General features: G+C 51.8%; 6 protein-coding genes across 6 annotated transcripts; 4 read left to right on the forward strand and 2 right to left on the reverse strand.

The window, feature by feature from the left end:
- Positions 1 to 43: 43 nt before the first annotated feature.
- Positions 44 to 2653, reverse strand: CDEST_07379 (Putative zn(2)Cys(6) fungal-type DNA-binding domain-containing protein; the record flags this gene model as incomplete). Its single annotated transcript, XM_062923538.1, has 5 exons — positions 44 to 229; positions 296 to 488; positions 539 to 1206; positions 1267 to 1948; positions 2004 to 2653. 5 exons carry the CDS (start codon positions 2651 to 2653, stop codon positions 44 to 46), a joined length of 2379 nt encoding a protein of 792 aa, XP_062779589.1.
- Positions 2654 to 6697: 4044 nt separating this feature from the next.
- On the forward strand, positions 6698 to 7708 carry CDEST_07380 (Putative 6-phosphogluconate dehydrogenase, NADP-binding, 6-phosphogluconate dehydrogenase, domain 2; the record flags this gene model as incomplete). The annotated part of the gene is made up of 3 exons (XM_062923539.1): positions 6698 to 6856; positions 6906 to 7237; positions 7315 to 7708. 3 exons carry the CDS (start codon positions 6698 to 6700, stop codon positions 7706 to 7708), a joined length of 885 nt encoding a protein of 294 aa, XP_062779590.1.
- Positions 7709 to 9782: 2074 nt separating this feature from the next.
- Positions 9783 to 11958, forward strand: CDEST_07381 (Putative major facilitator superfamily, MFS transporter superfamily; the record flags this gene model as incomplete). Its single annotated transcript, XM_062923540.1, has 6 exons — positions 9783 to 10176; positions 10360 to 11376; positions 11439 to 11517; positions 11579 to 11643; positions 11703 to 11830; positions 11887 to 11958. The coding sequence occupies 6 exons, from the start codon at positions 9783 to 9785 to the stop codon at positions 11956 to 11958; spliced, it is 1755 nt and encodes a 584-aa protein (XP_062779591.1).
- Positions 11959 to 14320: 2362 nt separating this feature from the next.
- Positions 14321 to 17155, forward strand: CDEST_07382 (Putative glycosyl hydrolase family 92, alpha-1,2-mannosidase). Its single transcript, XM_062923541.1, has 4 exons — positions 14321 to 15012; positions 15061 to 15624; positions 15678 to 16086; positions 16145 to 17155. The coding sequence occupies exons 1-4, from the start codon at positions 14364 to 14366 to the stop codon at positions 16929 to 16931; spliced, it is 2409 nt and encodes an 802-aa protein (XP_062779592.1). The 5' UTR covers positions 14321 to 14363; the 3' UTR covers positions 16932 to 17155.
- A 13-nt stretch (positions 17156 to 17168) lies between these two features.
- On the forward strand, positions 17169 to 18947 carry CDEST_07383 (Putative major facilitator superfamily, MFS transporter superfamily). Its single transcript, XM_062923542.1, has 2 exons — positions 17169 to 18041; positions 18106 to 18947. Exons 1-2 carry the CDS (start codon positions 17403 to 17405, stop codon positions 18844 to 18846), a joined length of 1380 nt encoding a protein of 459 aa, XP_062779593.1. The 5' UTR covers positions 17169 to 17402; the 3' UTR covers positions 18847 to 18947.
- Positions 18948 to 19875: 928 nt separating this feature from the next.
- Positions 19876 to 20835, reverse strand: CDEST_07384 (uncharacterized protein; the record flags this gene model as incomplete). Its single annotated transcript, XM_062923543.1, has 2 exons — positions 19876 to 20470; positions 20531 to 20835. 2 exons carry the CDS (start codon positions 20833 to 20835, stop codon positions 19876 to 19878), a joined length of 900 nt encoding a protein of 299 aa, XP_062779594.1.
- Positions 20836 to 21363: the final 528 nt, after the last annotated feature.

Consider the following 21363-nt stretch of genomic DNA (forward strand, 5'->3'; position numbering starts at 1 on the left):
GGAGACCCCCCACTGTGTTGACCCCATCTTCGGCAACGAAGCGTTACCTAAGGACTGCCGCAAGCAATACAGATCCGATGGTCGTCGAAACCATCAGATGTTTGGCGTGAGAAGGCGAGAGGGTGATGGCTGCATCAAGAATTGGCCCAGCCAAGGGCTCGCAAGTGCTTGTTTCCATGCCGCCGACGTTGAGATGCAGCCCTGATGCGGCGGCTTCTTCCTGGCCTTTCTTTGCGTTGAGACTCCGTGGAAATCGAGATTGCCCTGCTCATGAAATGCGGAAAGGAGACAGAACGTGGGGAACCATGACCTCGAGCTGGAAGTGAAATCCAACGAGAGTCGTCCGGAGGCGTCGCTTCTTCAGTACATCTGAGTATGCTCGGCAACGGGCTGGTTCACGATTCGCTTCAACATCGCAATCACCGATACCGGTATTCTCCCCCTCTCCAGTGATTGTATCAGATTGATGACCCGGAGTTTGGAAGGATCTGATAACACAAAGTTGGGATTGTGGGGAAAGGATATCGGAGTTTCGGACAGAATGAGCTGGAACGTTTCCAGGTATATCTCGGCGGCTTCCCAGCGCTGGGCGAACCGTGCCAGTGTGAGCTCGCAGTCTTCGACTGCCTGGAGGGCGTCGGGGGCTTGGTAAGCCGTCGTGCGGTAGATGTATGGCGTGCCCCAGAAGCAGGATAAGAGGATGACGCTGACAGTGAACTGGGAGTATAGCTGAGGTTTTACGAAGGTTAGACATCCAAAAAGACACTTGGAGAACGACGGTCCACTCACCCAATCCCAGGTGTACAAGATCATGGGCTGGTGCCCTTGGATACGCTGGAAGCACCTCGCGTTCTCACTGGCGGCCGCCAACAAGATGGAGTAGTCGTCAAGCGTGGGAACGACGATCTCATTTTGATACAGACAGCAGATGCTGTAGTTGTACAGCATCAGCATGGAAATCGGGTGGCAGACGGTGGCCTCATTGACGTTGCTCGCGACGAGCGGTATCATTGCCTTCCAGTTGTCCAACTCTGCTTTGATGGTCTGCAAGCTCTGAGCCCGGAACTCGGGTTGTCCGTTCATCTTCTTCAGCTGCAACCAGTGCCGTCGGATCTTTGCTTGTATGCGCTGGATGTTGAACGCGTGCTCAAAGTTGGCATCATCGAATCCGCCGCCAAAGGTGAGCAAAGTGCCTTTGTCCCAAACCTGACAATGTTATTCAGGCAATGGTTACCAAAGATTTCATCATCTCTACGGAGTCATTACCTTTTCGTCCCAGGAACTCGCGATTTCTGGACAGTGTCTGTTCCATACATTCGAGGAGTATTCATAGAGCACATAAGTATACTTCATCAAAGCGTTTTTGTCCGGACTTTCCACAGATGCCGCCTGTGGATGACAGTCGGTAGAATCCAAAGAACACTCCGGCTCGTAGGCAGCTAGCCTCTGGCCCAATTTCGAAAGAGCATCATTCATAGCGTCATGAAGGTGGTAGGGATCGGGGAAGTGCAAAGCACCAACAACCAACAGCATGTATGCTTTTGTTGGTATATCGTTGGGTTGTTGGATAGTGTCTAGAAAGTACTGGCCAAGGGCTTGATCGAATAGAGTCTTTGACCGTGCGATGTGTGGACAATTCCGGTCAGAGAAGCTGCTATATGTGGCACCTATTGCGCAGACCATCCGTACCAGAAACGACTGGTAAGCATGGGGCGGCGCTCGTTGTTCGACACAGATTTGGAACCATTCAGCTACAGTCCTTTCGTCTAGAATTTTCCAGTTTGGGTGAACAAATTGAAAGTAGCTGTCGAAGTCGACCCTTCGAAATAGGCCGGTCCCGTCTCCGGAGGGGGCACTGGGTAGAGAGTTGCTTTGGTGTAGGCCGATAGGTTGTCGAAGCATCCCACAGAAAACATCTGGCGATGGGGAGTTGTCGGCAAAAGATTGTCTACTCTATCATAAGCTGAGCCGGCAAACTGGGAGAATCAGTCCTTCCAACCTACCCTCTGAGAAGTGTGTCAGCGTTTTTGATCAAAACACGATCGGGAGAAGGTCCAAGAGCACCATTTGACGGAGAGGCCGAAGATTCGTGAAAATTACCCTGGGAAAGATACTCGGGTGTCGAAATGCCCTGGAACGAATGCTGGCTCGAAGATACCCCAGCCGACGATGGGTTCGGATTCCCCTGTTTCCTGAGCAATGTCATACAGCTGGCCAGATTCTTCTCGACCTGCGCGAGGCGTCCCTCGAGGCCCTTGACGTATTCCCACGGAACCGAAGACGCGTCTCTCGGCTTTCTTTCCTGGAAGCGGACGCAGTCTGAACCGGCGCGTCTACACTCGCTACATTTCGGGAGGGCGTGGTCGCATTTTTTCTTCCTGTGTCGGCACCGTATGCAAGCAATCGATGGCACTTCGCCTGGAGATTCTTTCCGTACCATGTTCGATTCCTTGGGTTCCTCTGCTGGGGAAAGCAACTTGGACTGTGATAGCCGGCAGTGTCTACGCGACGGGTGGGGCGACGGTTCGCTTGGTATCAAAACATAGAAAACAGCAATGTTGATGCTGTGGTCGTCGAGATTGTGAGATGGAAGAATGATGATGATGGATGACGAATTTTCCACGGAGCCCAACGCCTCTGGAAGAGGCAGCATTGGATGGTGGTATCAGATAGTGTCACCGTTAGGGTGGGCTGGGCAGGAGGAGCAGGGCTAGGCAAGGAGAGCAAAGACTAGCTGGTGACCCCCCCTAGAATGCCCGCTTGGTTGATCCGATCCGTTGAGTGTGGCCTCTCAGGAATAGACTACATAGATTCGAAAACCCCGCGCAGGATTTCAGCATCATATCAAGCTGTGGACCTGATAGGCGGCCTGTTGTGGGCAGTGCTCGCCCTGTTACCAGCCAGAGCATAACTCGTGTATACCCGGCACGCCACGATGATGCCCCAAGGACTTTTGTGTTTGAATTGTATGTCAGGATAGTAACGAGACTTGGTCAAAGCTGGGGTTAGCGTCTATTGGGTCATGGTTTGTCTGATGTCGAGAATCCGTGCCACGTCGAGAGGGCCGCTTCAAGGCTGTCGACCCTCCGCCACTCTGGGACCATCAAAGTCTTGCGACCCCCTGCATTTCCACCCGAGTGTCAAGCACCTCCACCGCCAAATAACATTTGAGGCCGTCCTCCAATATCAGGCAGTGCCCTACCCTGGACGATCTCAAAGGGGGCTAGCACTGGCCTCAAGCTTCAAGAGGGTTGAAGTTCGGGTCGGCACAGTTCTTCTGCCTGTCGGTAATTCCTATCCTCCCTTGCCGATGGCTTTCCCCGCCCTCTTTATCTACCCGGATTACGATACGGGATGCGAAGTAACGAATGGGAGTATAGTCTTGCGAGATTAGATGGTTGACTAGAAAACCTTACCAGTTATCGCAACGATTCAGTCCAGCTATAAAACTCAGGCCACTTTCAAGAAGCAAAGTTTCATCATGGGTGGTATGTATACTCTATAAACATGGGTGGCAGAACCTTGACCGGCTCCGGATCGAATCAAGCATGACTATAGTCAGCCTAGTCTCTGCACTCTGACGGCTGCTGGGAACATCGTCGTAAGGGAGCGCGGTGTTTGAGCCCCTGAACCCGCGAACGGATGAGTGGGTGGTTGGTGTATTTTTGGAAAAAATACCAACCTCTCTTGTCACTTCGGACGCTGAAACGCTTGCAAACCTCCTGGAATAAGGATACTTCATTCGAACCGGTCACATTCTGACGACGCAAAACACAGGTTGCGACACGGTTCTACTCCTTGGGCTGACCTGGATCAGATCGATCAGACTGCAGAGATTTGGCGGGCCAAACTATCGGCCGATTGCCCCACAAATCGCCGGTATTGGCTCATTTTCGTCGGACTCAAAGTCCGACACAACAAACATTAACAACAACAACGACAGCAAGAGAAGGGGAAGGAATGACAAAGAAAGTAGCAGCCTCCCTTGGGTCTGTCTGGCTTGGCTTGAGTCAAGAGTCAGGAAAGTAAATCACCATTGGCGTCCCACATTACGGCGCCAGCTGCTGGCCGCAAAGAAGAAACCGGAGTCCGGACCCCAGCATGCCCGTAGCCCGACCGACTCGCTGGTCATTGGATATAAACTTTCAGTTCTTATTTCAGTCTCAACCACCTCCCACATCCCAAACCCCCTTCATCCGACCTCGTGAAGGCTTCGATAGCTGCATCGGTGGCCAAGCCTATTGAAACCGACGAATTTTCCGCGGACTCCGTACAGGGATGAGGCGCTGGGTCTTCTACCACCCACTCGGTCCTAGAATCATGTGTAGGTGCGCCTTCCCGACAAACAGATTGACTCAAGTATGGAGTGGTCGAGCGGGAGAGTCCAAGCGCATCTCGGTCTCGGTTCAAGTAGAAATAAGCTTAGTCTTTGCGATACCGCGCCTCTTTAGGTCATAGAGTTCCGTCCCACGTGCGTGCTTCCCGACTGTCCTGTGTCGTTTGTCGTGTGCCGTCTTTCCACATTCGTCATCTGCCTGCCCGTGAGCCGTAGAAAGTAACTGGTCGCCTCGTTCTGGGGCAGGATTTCGGACTGTCTCAGAAAACTCGCTCGTCTTGCCCTCTTGTTGGTTCCATTTTGACAGAATCTAACGCGCTGAATCCACAAAGTATGTTTACGCATCAGTCACATAGTTAGTTTGTTTGTTTGTTCTGTACTGGATTGCAGGCATTTAGTTGTTCATAATTTCCCCTGCTGCTGGACAGACACTGAAGATGCTGTTTATGGATTATCTACCATCGATTTATGAAAACATCTTCCCAATCAAAAGTCACATAAGGTGAACTCGGCCTGAGCTACTTAGATAGCCTGTTCACGCTGGGGCTTATGAGTGGCAGTGCTTCAACCTTATTTTCTGCCCCACTGGGCGTACCATGAGGCCGTTCTCAGGTACGATTCACCACCAGACAGCTGGAGAGACAATCGAAGCAAATGCAAAAAGAGATGCCTGCACATTCTTTCGAAAATGATAAAGTTAATTATCGTTCGAGGCACGAGATGCATTTCGCTGTTCCAGTGCGATCGTTGAGGGGATAGTTTGTCTACCGTGGTTTTCCAATCCGGCGTACTTAAGCGACTATGAGAGGGACGGACAGCAATCAGCAGACAGCCCCGTTGGTGACGAATCAAGAGCGGATTCGAGCATTGGCTTGGATCTCATGCAATACTCATCAAGAACACCAGAAGCCCACCTGGCGCTGTACTTGATGCGGCCAGTTGTCCTTGAGGGAGGCGCATATGCGTGCCAAAAGGAGAGCATGCAAGTAGTCGCCCGCAATCGCAGAGCATGTGTTTCAAGCCCGAATCGAAGCTAACACAGCCAGAGTTTAATTGTTGCCAGGCTACCCCAAGCGCGTCATAACCAAAGTATCCGTTACCCGAAAGGCATAGATCCCTTACCCGAAAGGCATACCTCATTCAGCTAGGGAGACACAAGACAGCAAACGGTCCAGGCTAGCTGTAAAAGGCTTCTCAAAGGTGCCTGCCCCCATCCCCACACAAGTACCTCTTCAGATGAGTTTTCACGATTCAAGTATTTGCGAGGTACGTTAGGTAGGAAAAGGTCCGAACGAACAACCATCGACGAACGCCAATCCTTGTAGATGTTGCCTAACGAATGATGGGGGACGGAGACACAAAGCCAAGGTGGCTCCTGCTGAGGCTGCACATATGCATAATGAAGACAAAAACCCGCAATACGAAAACAGGTAACGAATGGAATCGGGCTTCCCATGAGTCGGTTTCACTCCAAGTCATCGAATGATTACACACTGCAAGAGGCCCGAGGCATTCAATTGCACCATGCACAACGATGCTTCGGAGGAGGGTTTGGGAGAGCTGCTACTTGAGAAGAGGTTCTCCGACCCCACGAGAACTCGGTGCGATTTTTGACAGAGTGGTTTCATCGACATTTGGCGATGACGTGCGTCATTTCGTGAATCTGACGTGTATGATCTCGGCACACCGGACGAGAAGATTAGATCGGCATCTTCCCGAAAATCACGCTTGCTTGCTTGCTCGGATGCGTTGCCGATATCGGGCTCGTTAACCTGATTAGCAGCAACTAACGTGCACCCGATTGTCTCAATCTCAGAAGCCCACCGGCTCCGGTCTCCGGAGCGGGGATACGTGCAGGTTCCGGACTAGTCAATCTGCTCCGGACGGGCTATCCGAAATGCCCCTTATCAGCATACACCGGCTTTCGGGCCGCCACAGCGGAAAATGAAGCCGGCTGAGGACACCGACGACGTTCTTCATGTGTAAAAGTGGCTTCCACCAGGGCAACAACAACCATGCCGCTGATAAGCATGGTTCAAGATTCCACCAAATGCTTGACTGTGCCGCTGATATCGGAATTGGCGCCGACAACGCTGGCGTCTCTGCGTGTACATATAAATCTTCGCTCTTCGGGTAAAAGAAGAGACAAGAATAAGGACTTGTGCAGTTCAACTTCCAAGCTAGTGTTACGGCAAATCACTTTTCCTCGTTCCCCAGTTGGAGATAATAGGCGGGTTTTACTACAGCAATCATGCAGAAAATCAAACCTGTCGGTTGGGTGAGAACACTACTTCAAAGCCCAGCCCGAGATCATCTAGTCTGACCGCGGTTTAGTATGGCCTCGGGTCCATGGGTCTACCAATGGCCGTCAACCTGCATCGGAAACTCCAATCGCACGGAGCCCGTCTTACTTTTTCAAATCGCACCATTTGTAAGGGCGCAACACTGGAAGAAGCCGGTGCTACAGCAAAGAAGAACATAGTAGAGGTGGCGCAAGTATGCGACGACATCTTCACTATGGTAAGTACAAGTTCCTTTGCCCGTGCATACGTGGCTGACACTCGACAAGGTATCAGCGGACGCCGTTCTTCTGTCGCTTATTGAGGAGCTCCTGGCCAGCGGCATCGACTTGACGGACAAGACATTTATCGACTGCTCCACGATCCACCCCGACACGGCGTTGGCCGTGTCAGAAACCTTGCGAAAGGCCGGCGCCAACTTTGTCGCCGCCCCGGTTTTCGGGGCAAATCCGGTCGCTCAGGCCGGGAGGCTGATATTTGCCATGGCCGGGCCCCGAACCACCGTCGAGCGTCTTGAGCCGCTCATCATCGACGTCATGGGACGAAAAATTATCAACATGGGTGAAGATGTCAAGAAGTCTCCGATGCTGAAGGTGACGGGGTGAGTAATTCTCCCAAGCCGAGGAGGCCAGCGCATCAAAATGGAACCGTGAACCACATTCTAATATGTGACTACAGAAACGTGCTTCTTGTGGTCTTTCTCGAGGCCATTGCCGAGGCCCAGGTCCTGGCCGAGCAAAACGGTATCGGCACCGATGTGATGGAAGATCTGATCTTTGAGAACTTTGGGCCTGTTTTGGGCAGCTACTCGCGACGGCTGACCAGTGGTTCTTGGGCCCCCAAAGAGGGGACAGCTGGGTTCCTTGTGTCGAATACGATCAAGGATGCGAATCATGCGCTTAGGGTAGCGAACGGCCTCGGAGTCAGGATGCCGGCGCTCGACATCGCGACCAACAACATGCTAAGTGCGAGAGCATACGGGGGCGAGAATCTCGATGGGGCCGCGCTCTATGGGACGCTCAGGTCGCAGGCCGGACTCCCATTTTGGTCGGAGAATAGCCGACAAGGGTAAATAAACTCCGAGGGGCCGTTCGAGGGTTGGAGGGCGGTCCCTGGTTTAAAACCATTGGACCAGGTAATGAATGTAATGACTTTTAACAGCTCGCTGATGGATCAAATCTTGTCACTTTGGATCAAAACTCAAGCGGAGCTCGCCCGACTACGTACTACAAGTACCCAGGTACCATGTGCTCCGTGCTTTTTGACTTCAATGATCTTCTGATGTGCTGGAAAAGCCAAACCATGTACAGATGCAGAAACAAGATGGCTTGTGCACGATTTAACTCCCGAAGTTCATTAGCATACCAGTGCCGTTCCCTTAGTTGAAACCCATATCCGGGAGCTTATAAGCTAGGTTCTACTGAGGAACTTTGCAGACCTGTCTCTCGTTCCTTTGTAGTACTAGTGTACGATGTAGAGCATGCAGCGTTTTCTGCGGATTCACATGTTTTTTCAGTCAAATATCTGACTACACTGTAGCTAAAGTTACTGAGTGAAGGTGATGCCTGCAATCTCACATCTTTTCAATCGTCGAGCAGAGACGGTGGCCAAAACCATCTTCTGGAAAGCGTGTTTCCTAGGATTGAGATAGCCTTGTGAGGTTTTGAAACAATCAAAAATCTGAATCTCATCCAGCTTAGCACTACATTTGACCTAGACAGTCACAGACGAGCTTGATTCGGTCCATTTCGAATCTCATCCTTCATTGTTCGTCCCAGTCTTGGAACAAGGTAAAGCAATGCGTAGTAGATAGCGCAGGCCAAGCTAAACCACCTGACCAAGTGTTGATAGCTAGCGTCTGAAAGTAGATTATCATGGGCGATACAGTTGAGATTGCAACGCCACTCCCAATACAGCAGTGGCTGGTCATGAAATCACAGCTAAGCAAGGCGTTAATTACGTTGATTTGCCAAAAGTCGGGGACTCGGGTGCTTGTATCACTCAGGACCGAAACAAAGATACCTCGGCAGCATTCCCACTTATGGTAGAGACCATTAGTGTCATCAAGAGACACGAGTGAGATCGACGACATCATGTGCTCTGGGCATTAGTCCCCATGAACTTATCCCGAGCTGGCATTGACCATGCACATAGACTGGTTTATTCCGACCAGCGATGATCGGTTGTGTTGCACAGATATCGACAGCTAAGCCCGAAGCTTCTCGGCCCGGACTCTTCCACCACCGGGTCCCGCTCCGGATCAGGCCGAGATGCTCAACATACGCGGCCCAATCACCTGCTTTTGCACGCACTCATTAAAACAAATCAGCTTGAAAGTGCAAGAACGCTGCCGTTCCAGGAAGTGATTGAAGGAAACAGACCAGTCTGGATCATTCGTCATTTTTAAGACTCATTGCGGGATCGGGACTAACCGGTACCTATAAGTACAGGCTAATCTCTCCCACAAAGTTGCCAAGATGCTATACCAAGCATACCAAGCAACCGCTAGCCCGCACCCTTTGGCTCTGCCGTTGCAACCTAGCCCCCATCCCAAATCACGTCTTTTTCTTGGTATATCGCATCATCGTCGTCCCTGGCGCGTGTATATGTGCTCGTTGCCTGCCAACTTGACCACGTTTTCCCGAAAATGACTGGCTGGCTTGCGAATGGCAAAGTCAGAGCACTGCCACAGCCAAGGACTTACCAAGAGCTTGGGTCGAGATAAGGGAATGGTGCCATTGGGTCTCGGCCGGCATGCTGCGAGAACGACGCGCAAGCAGAGGTCTGGCTTCACGAACGAAAAGAAGCTCCAGACCATTGAGATTGCTGAAGGCTTGGCTATTTCTTGTCCTAGCAGGTAGGTGTGATCGTCCTTTGCCTTCTCGGTGCAAAGGAGGAAAGCTCGCGCAGAGATACCATCGCAGCCGACGTCCCTGGCTCGGCGTGCAGGCAGCTTCAGAAATCACGTCAGGCTGGGCGAGAAGGAAAGAGTTTTTTTTTTTTCACCCTTCGCTTCCTACCTGGGTTCTCGTGGTGCGAAAATGGCTCTCTTAAAACTCCTCAACCTCTCTCGGGCTCTGGCGAAAACGGCCTCTCTGTCGAGGCCAAGTCAACACTCCAGGTCCCTTCTGTGAATTCTGCCGAATATGACGGAGAAGAAGGAAATCGAGAGATCGACCTCTCCGCCATCGGACTCGGATGGCAAGCAGGACACCAGCGACATTGTGAAAATCGAGCCGACCGACGAGGAGCTCGAGCAGACAAAGAACCGAATCCTTCGCGAGCAAGCCGAACTCCGCCAACAAGATGCCCCCATCATCCCGATTCTCTCCTTCTTCAAGAAACGAAGCGGCTACGATCCGAAAGCCATCGCGACGCAGCCTTCGGTGTACGACAACCCCGCGACCGCCAAGTTCTTCCAACCGCACCCGCGCTATGAGAACTTGCACCGCTTCGACCCCACCTTCCGCTGGACTTGGGAAGAAGAGCTTCCCCTGATAACCAGGATGGACTTTCGGATAACGCTGTGGGCTTGCATTGGTATGTATTTATCTCGGTGTCATTTCGCCTTTGATATAGGCACTCTTTCTAGCTGTCAACGTCTGCCTGTCTGCCTTTACCCTGGCAGGCGACAAGACAAGAACAACACCATCACGCCGGTTATCACGAACCACCAACCTGTAATGAATGCTGCCAACAGATCACTAACTTGCATCTCTGTAGCATTCTTTGCTCTTGATCTTCCTCGAGGCAACCTCAGCCAGGCAAACTCGGCATCCTTCCTCCAGAGTTTGGGCATGGACACCAACGACTACAACCTGGGGAACACTGTCTTTCAGATATCCTTCTTGTGCGCTGAACTGCCGTCCCAAATGGTAAGTAAGAAGCTGGGACCGGACCGTTGGATACCTTTCCTCATGTGCTCTTGGAGCATCGTGTCCGGGTGCCAGTTCTGGCTCAGCGGAAGGACATCTTTCCTTGTCTGTCGTGCCCTCTTGGGCGTGCTTCAGGGAGGCTTCATCCCGGACATTGTGCTCTACCTCACGTATTTCTTCAAGTCCACGGAGCTACCTTTCCGGCTGGCCATGTTCTGGACTGTTCGGCGTATCACGGACATCGTCGCTCCGTTGCTTGCCGTAGGAGTCCTTCGGATGAACGGCATCGCCGGCCGCGAGGGATTCAGGTGGCTTTTTTTGATTGAAGGAATCATCACCTTGTCCATCAGCATTTGGTCTTGGTTTGCCATGGCTGCCTCGCCAACCCAGACCAAGGCGTGGTGGCGTCCCAAAGGTTGGTTCACCGAGCACGAGGAGAAGATTCTGGTGAATCGCATCCTCCGCGACGATCCGTCCAAATCCGACATGCACAACCGCCAAGCAATCACCCCGAAGCTTCTTCTCAAGTCTCTGGCCGACTATGAGTTGTGGCCCATCTACATCTTCGGTCTGCTTTGGGAGATCCCGGCTGGACCCCCCGACCAATACCTCACGTTGACACTCAGAGAACTCGGCTTCGATTCACAGGACACCAATCTACTGAGCATTCCTCCTCAGTTTCTTGGCGCGATTTGCATGTTGATCATGACCTATCTCTCCGAGATTTGGGACACAAGAGCGCTCTTCGGCGCGTTCACGCAGTTGTGGTACCTGCCCAACTTGGTCGCAATGGCCGTCTTGCCATCCAATACCAGTCCCTGGGCGCAGTATGCTGTTGTCACTGTCCTTTTGTCGTATCCATCACGTAAGTTGCTGCTGAAAATTTTTACGAATCTTGAAGTGTGTAAGCCTAACCTGCGGCACTAGCACATGCCATGCACGTTTCATGGGCATCTCGAAACTCTCACTCCGTTCGCACCAGAGCTGTATCGGCAGCATTGTACAAGTGAGTTACAAAAAATCTTCATTGACAAACAAGAGGAGAGTGGGTGGCTGACTTAATGTAGTATGATGGTTCAACTTGCTCGTGTTATTTACTCCAACATCTACCGAGAGGATGATCGCCCTGAGTGTGAGTCGTCCCTAGGCATCTCGTGTGTCCTTGACAAACAGTTGACGTATATCAAACAGACCGTCGTGGTAACAGGGTTCTCATTGGAATCTGCTGCATGAACATCTGTGTGTATCTCCTCGCGAAGCTTTTCTACATGTGGTGCAACAAGAAGAGGGAGAAAGAATGGAATGCCATGACGGAGGAGGTGAGTATCAGTTTTCGCCCCAATGGTGCCACCCTCATCACTGACATCAACTCAAGCAACAAATTCACTACCTCGAGACTACAAAAGACCAAGGCAGCGCCCGAAAAGACATTCGATTCAAGCATTAAGCGTTACGAAGCCTTCGGATTGCTTGCTTTTGGTTTACCAGTACATATGTTCAGACTCTGAAAGCTGTCAGTGCTATCAGGGCGCGCTCTCAGGGGGAAGTTGTAGCGGCGGCGGCAGCGGCGGGGTTAGCGGAAAAAGACGTCACCGACTGCAGCAGTGTCAGCCAGTTAGAATGACTTGTGGTATTGCAGACATCAAAACCGTTAGAAAGATGAAATGCAATCCCGTTTCGTTGCATTCAACAGATCGTAGGTGAAATGCAGAGAAACTTTTGAATGTTGAGCAGACGTCCAAAGAGGCATGGAGCCTGTGCCAAAAAGACCAAGTCAATTCTGAAGTAGCAAATAAGCTATAAAACACTTGTTGAAGGAACGCGCGCATTCTGGTTCTTAGTTATTCTCACGCTGTGTAATTGAAGTCAGTTGAACGTGAGACAACTAGCTTATCAGGATACATTGAGTCTATGAGCCCATCGTAGACCAATCCAGCCCCTGAGGCCTTTGGTGCCCACCCCTGCCTTCCATTGCAGCTGCACATAGAGGCAGAAAGTCACTCAAGTGAGTACATGCCTTGTGTTTCGAGTTTTGTGGAAACATCGTCGTTGATGGCGTTCATAAGGCGAAGCACATTTTCACAGAGCTTGACGTTTGCAGTTTGTTGAGCCACAGGACAACTGTAAGAAATCAGTTGAGTTCATGTCTGTCTAAGTCGCAAGAAGCATGTACGTTCAGCTAAGATGAAGGACACCCCAGAAACTTTAGGCAATCTGTGCCATCATGTCGGCAATATTGGTGCATAATCTGCGTTGAATACGTGGACTATTGTTGCTGTCATTTCTCTCACAACGCGGCTTAGATATGACGTAAAATTTGACTTCAGAACCTCGAATACCTCGTCTTTCATTCCTCGTGGCGCTTTCTACATATTTCTCTTGATATCACGACACCCGAGGACCATGAGAAAGGCGCATGCAACAGTACACGGAGCTGAGTTGACATACATTCGTAGGAAATCAGTAATAAGATCCCCGGCAATGCTCTATTTTCTACTGTTTGAAAATTTTCGGGACAGTAGGTGTTTATGTGCGTAGCCGTAAGTCATCGTAAATATTTTAGCTACGTTGACGGGCTCTTCCACCTTGAAACACGGTAAAAGGGGCTTTCCATCTGCAGGTTTACTCTTGTTGAGACCACAGGGACAGGATTAAGATTGCCTGAAGTGGGCTTGAATGACGAACTTTTTGCCTGGTAAGAGCCGACACTAAGCCTCGGAATCAACGACGCAGGTCGTGATTTATGAGCTGGCTGAAGAGACTTGGTGTTGTCTTTTGTGATCCCACAACCAACCAAGCACGAAAAATCGGCTTCATCTCTAACACCAGATAATCATAGAGACTCCAAGGGAGTGAGAGTTGGAGTTTGTGTGAATCGTACATAGGATTTAGCAACAAGGGTCATGTCAAAACACAGTCGTTCTTGTTTTCTAGTAGACATTTGCCTCTGGTTGATCATGCGCCTTGGGTGTCCTCGAATTCTCCTGGGGAACACCAAAAGCGATTACTCAACACCACGATTTGGGTTGCTTCGTAATCAAGATCTGGTCTGAGAGTGAACATCATTGGACAAACTCCACAAGCACCCACCTCAACTCAAATTTCTCTGCTGAACTCTGTTGCTCAATGGTCACTATTCACGCCGACATTATTCGTCGAATATACAGTTGAGGGAAGCCAGGATAATGCTGTTGCTGGAGACCTTGTGACAAGGGCAGCAGGCGGAGACTCCGGCACCGGCTTGACCCACAATGAGGGGGGACATGGATGAATTGGAGTTTTGCTCCAGCAATTTAACCGCAAACCTACCTTAGTCAGTGGGAGCCCCTCCGAGATATTGAGCCTTTTGCCAATTGTCCCTCACCGGGTTTGCTTAAAGCAATTTCCACAATCTTTAGCATTGCCATGACATTTGCTGCGTTTCTGGGGTACCATTCCTTCGTTGTTTCCCATTCGACTGTCGGCACTATATGTTAATGGGATTGAGTCCCGGCCAACTTCAGATGAACGATGCGAACAAGCCTCAACAACAGAATCAGTGTCCAAGAAACGCGGAAATGCCAAGGAGAGGGGATGTGGAATGACATCCCAACAACCCCGTAGTGCCGGCGTCTTAACCAATCCAAGTATCGTCAGCCGGCAGTTCCACTTCATGACATCCGTGTTATGCGGGGAAAGTGGATAAGCAACTTCCAAGGTTGTAGATCACAGAAACAAATCCGACGATTCGGGTCAATGCTGCCCGCCAAACAAGCCGCATAAATAGCAAGGAAGACATCCAAATAAAGATTGACAGGGCAACTTCCGTCTTTCTTCGCATCCGACTGAGCGGTCTAACCACGAGACCCTGGAATGGTTATCAAATTCGTTGCCGGCGTCAGCGCCGTCCTGGCCGGGCTCTCCAGAGTCACAGAAGCCAGGGACTACACACCCTACGTTGACCCATTCCTGGGCACCGAAGGCCCAACTCCAGGCTCCTCGTACCAGGGAGGAAATGTTTTCCCCGGTGCAACCCTTCCCTTTGGGGCGGTGAAGGTTGGAATCGACACCTCAAGATGGGACACCCGGTATCAGGCAAACGCAGGTTACACTGTAGAGGGAAACGTCACTGGTATTTCCATGTTACACGTCAGCGGTACTGGAGGTGCCCCGACGTATGGTTTGATTCCGCAGATGCCCCTCACGACACTTGAAGGGGTCAACCTGCTCGACAACCTCACTTACATGCAACCGAGGATTGGGCATGACGTTGCCGAGGTCGGTTACTACAGGACGGAACTGAAGAATGGTATCAAGGCCGAGATGAGCGCTAGCATGCACGCTGGCATCATCAAGTATCAGTTTCCCACTGAGGGAGGTCGTCATGTCTTGGTCGACTTGAGCCACTACTTGCCTACTCGGGGCAAAGAGTCTCAATGGTATAGCAATGGTCAGTTGGAGCACGGCGAGGACGGTTCTTGGTACTCTGGATACGGTGTCTACAGGGAAGGCTGGGCTCTTGGTAAGTTTCAAAAGTCTTGCACATAGATGCTGGGATTAACTCTGCCAGGCGGTGACTTCAAGGTCTACTTTTGCGGGCACTTTGACAGCGCCCCTGAAGATGCGGCTCTCTTCTCCGGAATTTACACGGATCCGTATTGGCCCAACGTCACTGACGTGAAGCCTTTCTTCAACAATGCTACGTCAATCCGTGGCGGCGTCGAAGGCTATCAGTACGCCAATCGGATCGGAGGTCTGTTTTCGTTCCCGTCGAACGTGTCTACTTTGACGTCCAAAGTAGGCATCTCGTGGATCTCGGCCGACAAGGCATGTCAGTTCATCAGAGACGAGATTCCTCATTGGGACTTGAACCAGACCGTGACAGAGGCGAAGGCTCGGTGGAACAACGAGGTGTTTTCCAAGATCGATGTGAAGACCCAGAATGATACCCAGCTGGAGATGTTCTACACCGGACTCTATCACGCACACTTGATGCCCTCCGATCGGACCGGCGAGAACCCCCACTGGACCTCGAAGGAGCCGTACTACGATGATTTTTACACGTTGTGGGACACATTTCGCTGCACTCATGCCCTCATCTCTCTCATTCTGCCCAACCGACAGGTTGATATGAGTAAGTGCCGTTACCGAGATTTCCCATCAAGACTCCTTTCTAACATAATCTAGTCCGAGCCATGATCGACATCTGGCGGCATGAACGTTTCTTACCAGAGGGCCGTAGCCACAACCACAACGGCCGAGTCCAAGGCGGTTCCAATTCCGACAACGTTCTCGCCGATGCCTACGTCAAGAAGCTCGACACGCAGGGACTCATCAACTGGGCGGATGGTTACGCTGCGGTGCGGACTAACGCCGAAATACAACCCTACAACAATTTCGACTTCAACGACCCGACGGGAAGCACCAAGGAGGGTAGAGGTGCCCTGGACGACTGGAAGAAGTATGGCTACGTTTCTGTCAACTATGGCAGGAGCGTGAGCAAGACCGTAGAGTACTCCTTGAACGACTTTGCCGTGTCGCAGATCGCCAAGGGCGAGGCGCCCGAGCAAGCCGCGACCTACCTGAACCGTTCCGCGTAAGATATGCCCTGTCGCACCGGGAGGCTGTTGTTTTACGTATGCTGACAGAAGCAGTGGTTGGCAGAAGATCTGGATCAAAGACGCTGCGGCTTTGAACTTCACCGGCTTCCTCGCCCCTTTGCAAACCAACGGCTCAGTCCTTGCGGGCTACAGCCCGCTCGAATGCGGAGAATGCAATTGGCAGGCCATCTCCTACGAGGGCACGCCCTGGGAGTACAGCTTCACCGCGCCGCATGACATGTCAACCCTGATATCCCTGATGGGCGGCCCCGACAACTTCGAGCGCCGCCTCGACACGAGCTTCGTCCCCGGTTTGGCGGAGCAGGACCAAGGGAACAACGGCATAGGAAGCATGATCTACAACCCGGGGAACGAGCCCAGCTTCATGACGCCGTTTCTCTACAACTACGTCGGGCGCAGGCAGTGGAAAAGCGTGATGCGGAGCACGTCCGTCGTCGACGAGTACTACCACGTGGGTGCGAGCGGGATCCCCGGCAACGATGACGCGGGAAGCATGAGCAGTTGGCTCGTGTGGAACATGCTTGGCTTGTACCCGGTTGTCACGCAGCCTGTTTACCTCGTCCTGTCACCTCGGTTCGAAAACATCAGCATCAAGCTTGGCGAGGCAGGCGGCACGTTGCGGGTTACCGCCACGGGGCTCGAGCAGGGGCACTACGTCCAGAGTCTCAAGGTCAATGGCAAAGTGTGGGATAAGAGCTGGGTTACCCACGAGGATCTTTTGGGGCCCAACAACGAGGGAGGCTTGCTCGAGTTCGTGCTGGGTTCGCAGCCACAAGAATGGGACTCGGGCGAGTTGCCGCCCAGCCCAGGTGCCTTGTAATATCAGTCTCGCTATGCAGCTTCATAGTGCTTGGCTATGCAGAAAAAGAACAGTGAAGACGCCACAGAAGAAACCAGCATAAGCCACTCAAGCGGATGACTGCCGTAGCCAATTTCGCTTCTTCCCCTTGAACGAACATTGTGGGATCGACGGCCGTGAGTGTGGTGACAAGCCCCTGCACGAAAGTTGGCACATGTTCCTGAATAGGTATGGTTGGTTTCCTGCCCAGGTCCGGGGCTTTTCCGACTACATATCTCCAAACTCCAAATATCAGGGTGCGTCGCCATTTGTCTCGTAACATCAACCAAACAACAGCCTGACCGACCATCGGACTTGGAACAGAGGGCTGCAGTGACCATTCAGTTCCATTCATAAGATTTCCCCGCCAGGCGCTTCCATTCCCTTTTGATCTTGTACAGTGTCGACATTTGCCTCTTCGTTGGCCGCAAAGCGTCGATCACGAACCTCAACATGGCACGTCATTCAGCAGCAGACCCAACACCCATTAACGCGACAGAAGCGGAGCCGCTGTTGGGCACATCGTTCGAGGAAGATAGTCGCCTCAACTCTTCATCGAACCGTATCCCTGATTCAGATGACATTGGTGGCCCAGGACAGGAGAAAATAGCCTTCAGAATGGCCGCCGCCGCCTGGTCATTTGTTGTCTTGGGACTTTTCGTCTCGACGATCGGCGTCACCATTCCTCACATCCAGGAAGATTACCGCCTCACCGATATCCACGTGTCTGCGATCTTCCTCGTCGGCCCCGTTGGGTACTGTCTCGCATCGTCGCTGAGCAATCGCGTTCATCTCAGATTCGGCCAGAGAGGGATTGCCGTGCTTGGCCCAGCATGCCACCTCCTCTACGCGGTCACTGGCGCGCTGCATCCTCCATTTCCGGTGTTCTTGCTGGCCACTGGCGTTGGGTCGCTCGGCGTAGGGCTGTTGGACGGATCTTGGTGTGCCTGGGTCGCCGGGCTTGAGAGTGCAAACACGCTATCTGGTATCTTGCACGGCTCCTTCTCGGTGGGAGCAGCCATATGTCCGTACCTTGCTGGCATCATGCTCTCTGCAAACGAAGGACTTTGGTATCAGTGGTTCTATGTACTAGTAAGTTGCTTCTTGGTAGTCATTCAACGAACGCAGGATGGTTTTGGCTAACAATTCATCTCAGTCCATCGCATCTGCCCTTGAGCTTCTTATTTTATGCTTGGCATTTAGGCACGAGGACTCAAAGAGATACCATAGCAGCAAATGCTACTCGGCGCCTGGAGCTTCCAACGATAAAATAAACCAGCGAGAAGTCCTGAAATACAGCGCAACGTGGGTCTACGCGGCATACCTACTCGCAGACGTGGGTACCGAGAGCACGGTATCCGGCTGGGTCGTGGCTTTCATGCTGCGCGTTCGGAATAATAGCACGTACGCATCGAGTATCTGTTCGTCAGGCTTCTGGGCAGGCATGGCAGTCGGCCGTGTGGCTTTGGGGGTTGTAACGGACAAGCTCGGCGCCCGCCGGGCAGTCGTCTTGTACCTTGCCCTGGCGCCCGTCTTTGTTATTCTCTTCATGCTTGTCCGGGTTTTATGGGTGTCGGTACTGTCCATGTCACTGATAGGGTTTCTGATGGGCCCTTTGTTTCCCTCTTGCATTGTTCAGCTCGTCCATTTCTTGCCAAAAGAGCTTCACATTAGCGCCGTTTCTTTTGTGGCATCGATTGGACAGATTGGCGGGGCAATACTTCCGTATCTACTGGGAGCTATCACGCAAGTGATAGGTCTATGGGTGTTCCCGTATATGCTCTTAGCGCAGTTCTCTGCCATGCTTCTTTTGTGGATATTGTCGCTGAGACTTTCGAGAAACGATGAAGTTGGAGAACAGGCTGGAGGGGAGTCTGACCACCCCGAGCAAGACTGAGACGTCATTTGGGACTTTTGTTGACGGACTCGCTTGGGAGAGGCGGAGGATCTCGCGCAGTGCCCAGTGAAGACAAGTATATAATTAAGAATTGTGACAACGCAACTCAAAATGTCAATCATCGTACAGTAAACCACGGAAGGTAGAACTAGAGCAGGTGATTTATTCTGCCATCCAGCCAAGGCTAGGTATATACAATGCCAGCTATTGATGCTGCGAGTGACAATGCTGCATAACACCAAACTAGATCGCCAGATTGTTTGAGAAAGACGGAAACTGAAGGTTGAAGGAACCATGAAAAGAACCTGAATCTCACTTTCGGCCTTATAGTGTCCTGTCTCCTGGTTCCCTAACCAACTCAGTCTTCAACATCAGGGGTAGGTACCGGAACCGCAACGCCCATAGACTGAAGCAAGTCCGATCCTGAACGTAGTGGAGCTCACCATTAATGGAGCCTGCTAACGTCGCGGACCATCAGACTGGCCTTATGCTTACTTGCCGGCACCGTTGTAACAGTTATATTGAACTTCCATCATGACCTTTTTTTCATCACTCGGACGCAAGCATGGATTGATTTCCTGAGAAAAGATAAGAAGAAAAAAAAAAAAAGCTCGCTTGAAGCTCATATGCCATGTTACAATCTATATGCCAACACCGCCAAATGAAACCCCAAAAAGATGGAAACAGCCGTAGGAAAAAGAGACTTGGTGCAACATGACTAGGCCCCGTATCCTCTCCGACATTCGGAAGACTATTTTTCGAGTCCAATTGTAGACCCCGTGTCCCGCACGTTCTACATCTCGCTAGTCCCTGTTGTTGCTGACAGAGGATTCCCACGCCCTGGCGCCTTTTCTCGATCGAGTTCGACTCCCGAGTCGGAATCTTCCAGTCTGGTCCGAGTCGTCCTATGGGTCCCCAGTCGTCAGTCTCCTGGCCGTGTGCTTTTTTTTCTTCTTTTCTCTCCGCAATGCAACGGGAGCGTCTCGCGGAAAAGGAATTCCAAAGAAGGACAAACGCCTTGGGAAATATTCAGGCGAAGCCCTGCTTCGCCCTGGCAATGTCGTCTCTACTCCAGCCCTGGGACAAGGGGATGTCGTCACGCACATTGTTGTTGCCTTCGACGTCGGTAGGGGCAAGTTCCACCTGGACTGCCTTGGGCATATCGGCGCTCATGCCTAACCAACCGCCTCCAAGCATGGCGATGGTGACGCCAAGTTGTGTACCGAACAGCAGCACGAGCTTGGTCGCGAAGGAACCCATGACGGGGTCGAGGCTCGGGATGTGATCGAAGGCGTACGTCGTGGTGTAAGCCAGGTGGATGAGATGGAACGGCATGCCAACCACGGTGGCCCGGAGCATCAGCATGGCAGGTCGGCAATTGGGGCTGGACGAGGATCGAATCTTCTTGAAGGTAGGCCACATCCATCCACAGACGCCGAGCATGACGAAGAGCTGCATGCAGTTGCCGATTTGGTTCAGGGTCTGGTTCATGACGCCACTGCTGGAGTGGCTGGGGGCGCCTCCGTATGTTGACATGCCAATGCCTCCAGTGTTGCAAAGATGCGTGACGCCCAGGATGATCTTCTCTGTCCAGCGCTTCGGTGAGCCGGGAAGGATGATGTTCCTGTACGGTTTACCATGTCAGCGACTGCGGGATTCGGGGAATAATTGCGAAACCTCTTACGTTTCGTAGATAATACCGATCAACGTCAACGACAGGCAGGCCAAGCTACCCGCGTTCGTCATGATGTTGAATTGGTTAGGGAGCAGTGGTTCGTCTTTCTTGACAATTAAGTAGATGTCGGCGATGAATCGCATGAAGAAGTGCGACACAAGAAGGGGCCAGCAGACCATGCCCTTCTTTCCATGCTTCCATGTAATCCAGCCCGCAGGTGGGAGTAGTAGGGCGTAGATCACCAGCTCGGCATAGGCGAGGTTGACAACATCGCTAGAGACTGGCGGGAGATTCGGAATCGCCTCTCCAGCCATTTTGAAGAACAAGCTGTATTGATGCTGATATTCGAGTTGACAAGTGTAGTTGGTCGGTTCGAAGATGGGCTCGATGTGATCGGGGCGGGGTGGCTTGACTTGGGTATGGATGGTAGGTTAATAGTTGTTAAATCAACAGTTTGGGTCCAAGGGCGTCTTGCTCGACCAGGTGCAACGTTTGCCAGCTTTATGTGTGAAGACTTTTGTTGTCAGTTAGCTGTTGAATCTTCGACTGATCTAATTGTGATATCGCGTTCGATGGAGGACTATTAAAGTAAACCCCTATGTCTGGGTCGAGTCATTCACCATGACGAATGTTTTAGGCCAAAACGAGATCAGGACGTATATCACAAGTAGATTACTGCTGCGATTGACAACACGATCTTCGTGTTATGGTGCACTGCACAGCCTGGGGAGAGGACTCAGCACCACAACTCCGGGAAGAGACAGCGAGACCGAGACCGAGACCGATTTCTCCTCAACCGAACTGAATGCCCCTGCGCTGTTGCGCGTTGCGGACGGGTAACC

Source organism: Colletotrichum destructivum, chromosome 4 (assembly GCF_034447905.1).
Source record: "Colletotrichum destructivum chromosome 4, complete sequence".
NCBI lineage: Eukaryota > Fungi > Ascomycota > Sordariomycetes > Glomerellales > Glomerellaceae > Colletotrichum > Colletotrichum destructivum.

Excerpts from the sequence above, each read along its gene's own strand:
- CDEST_07382 (XM_062923541.1), top strand. The coding sequence starts at position 14,364 with ATGGTTATCAAATTCGTTGCCGGCGTCAGCGCCGTCCTGGCCGGGCTC. Across the intron at positions 15,013-15,060 it reads CAGGGAAGGCTGGGCTCTTG|GCGGTGACTTCAAGGTCTAC; the intron begins GTAAGTTTCAAA and ends TAACTCTGCCAG. Across the intron at positions 15,625-15,677 it reads CAACCGACAGGTTGATATGA|TCCGAGCCATGATCGACATC; the intron begins GTAAGTGCCGTT and ends AACATAATCTAG.
- CDEST_07383 (XM_062923542.1), top strand. The coding sequence starts at position 17,403 with ATGGCACGTCATTCAGCAGCAGACCCAACACCCATTAACGCGACAGAA. Across the intron at positions 18,042-18,105 it reads ATCAGTGGTTCTATGTACTA|TCCATCGCATCTGCCCTTGA; the intron begins GTAAGTTGCTTC and ends AATTCATCTCAG.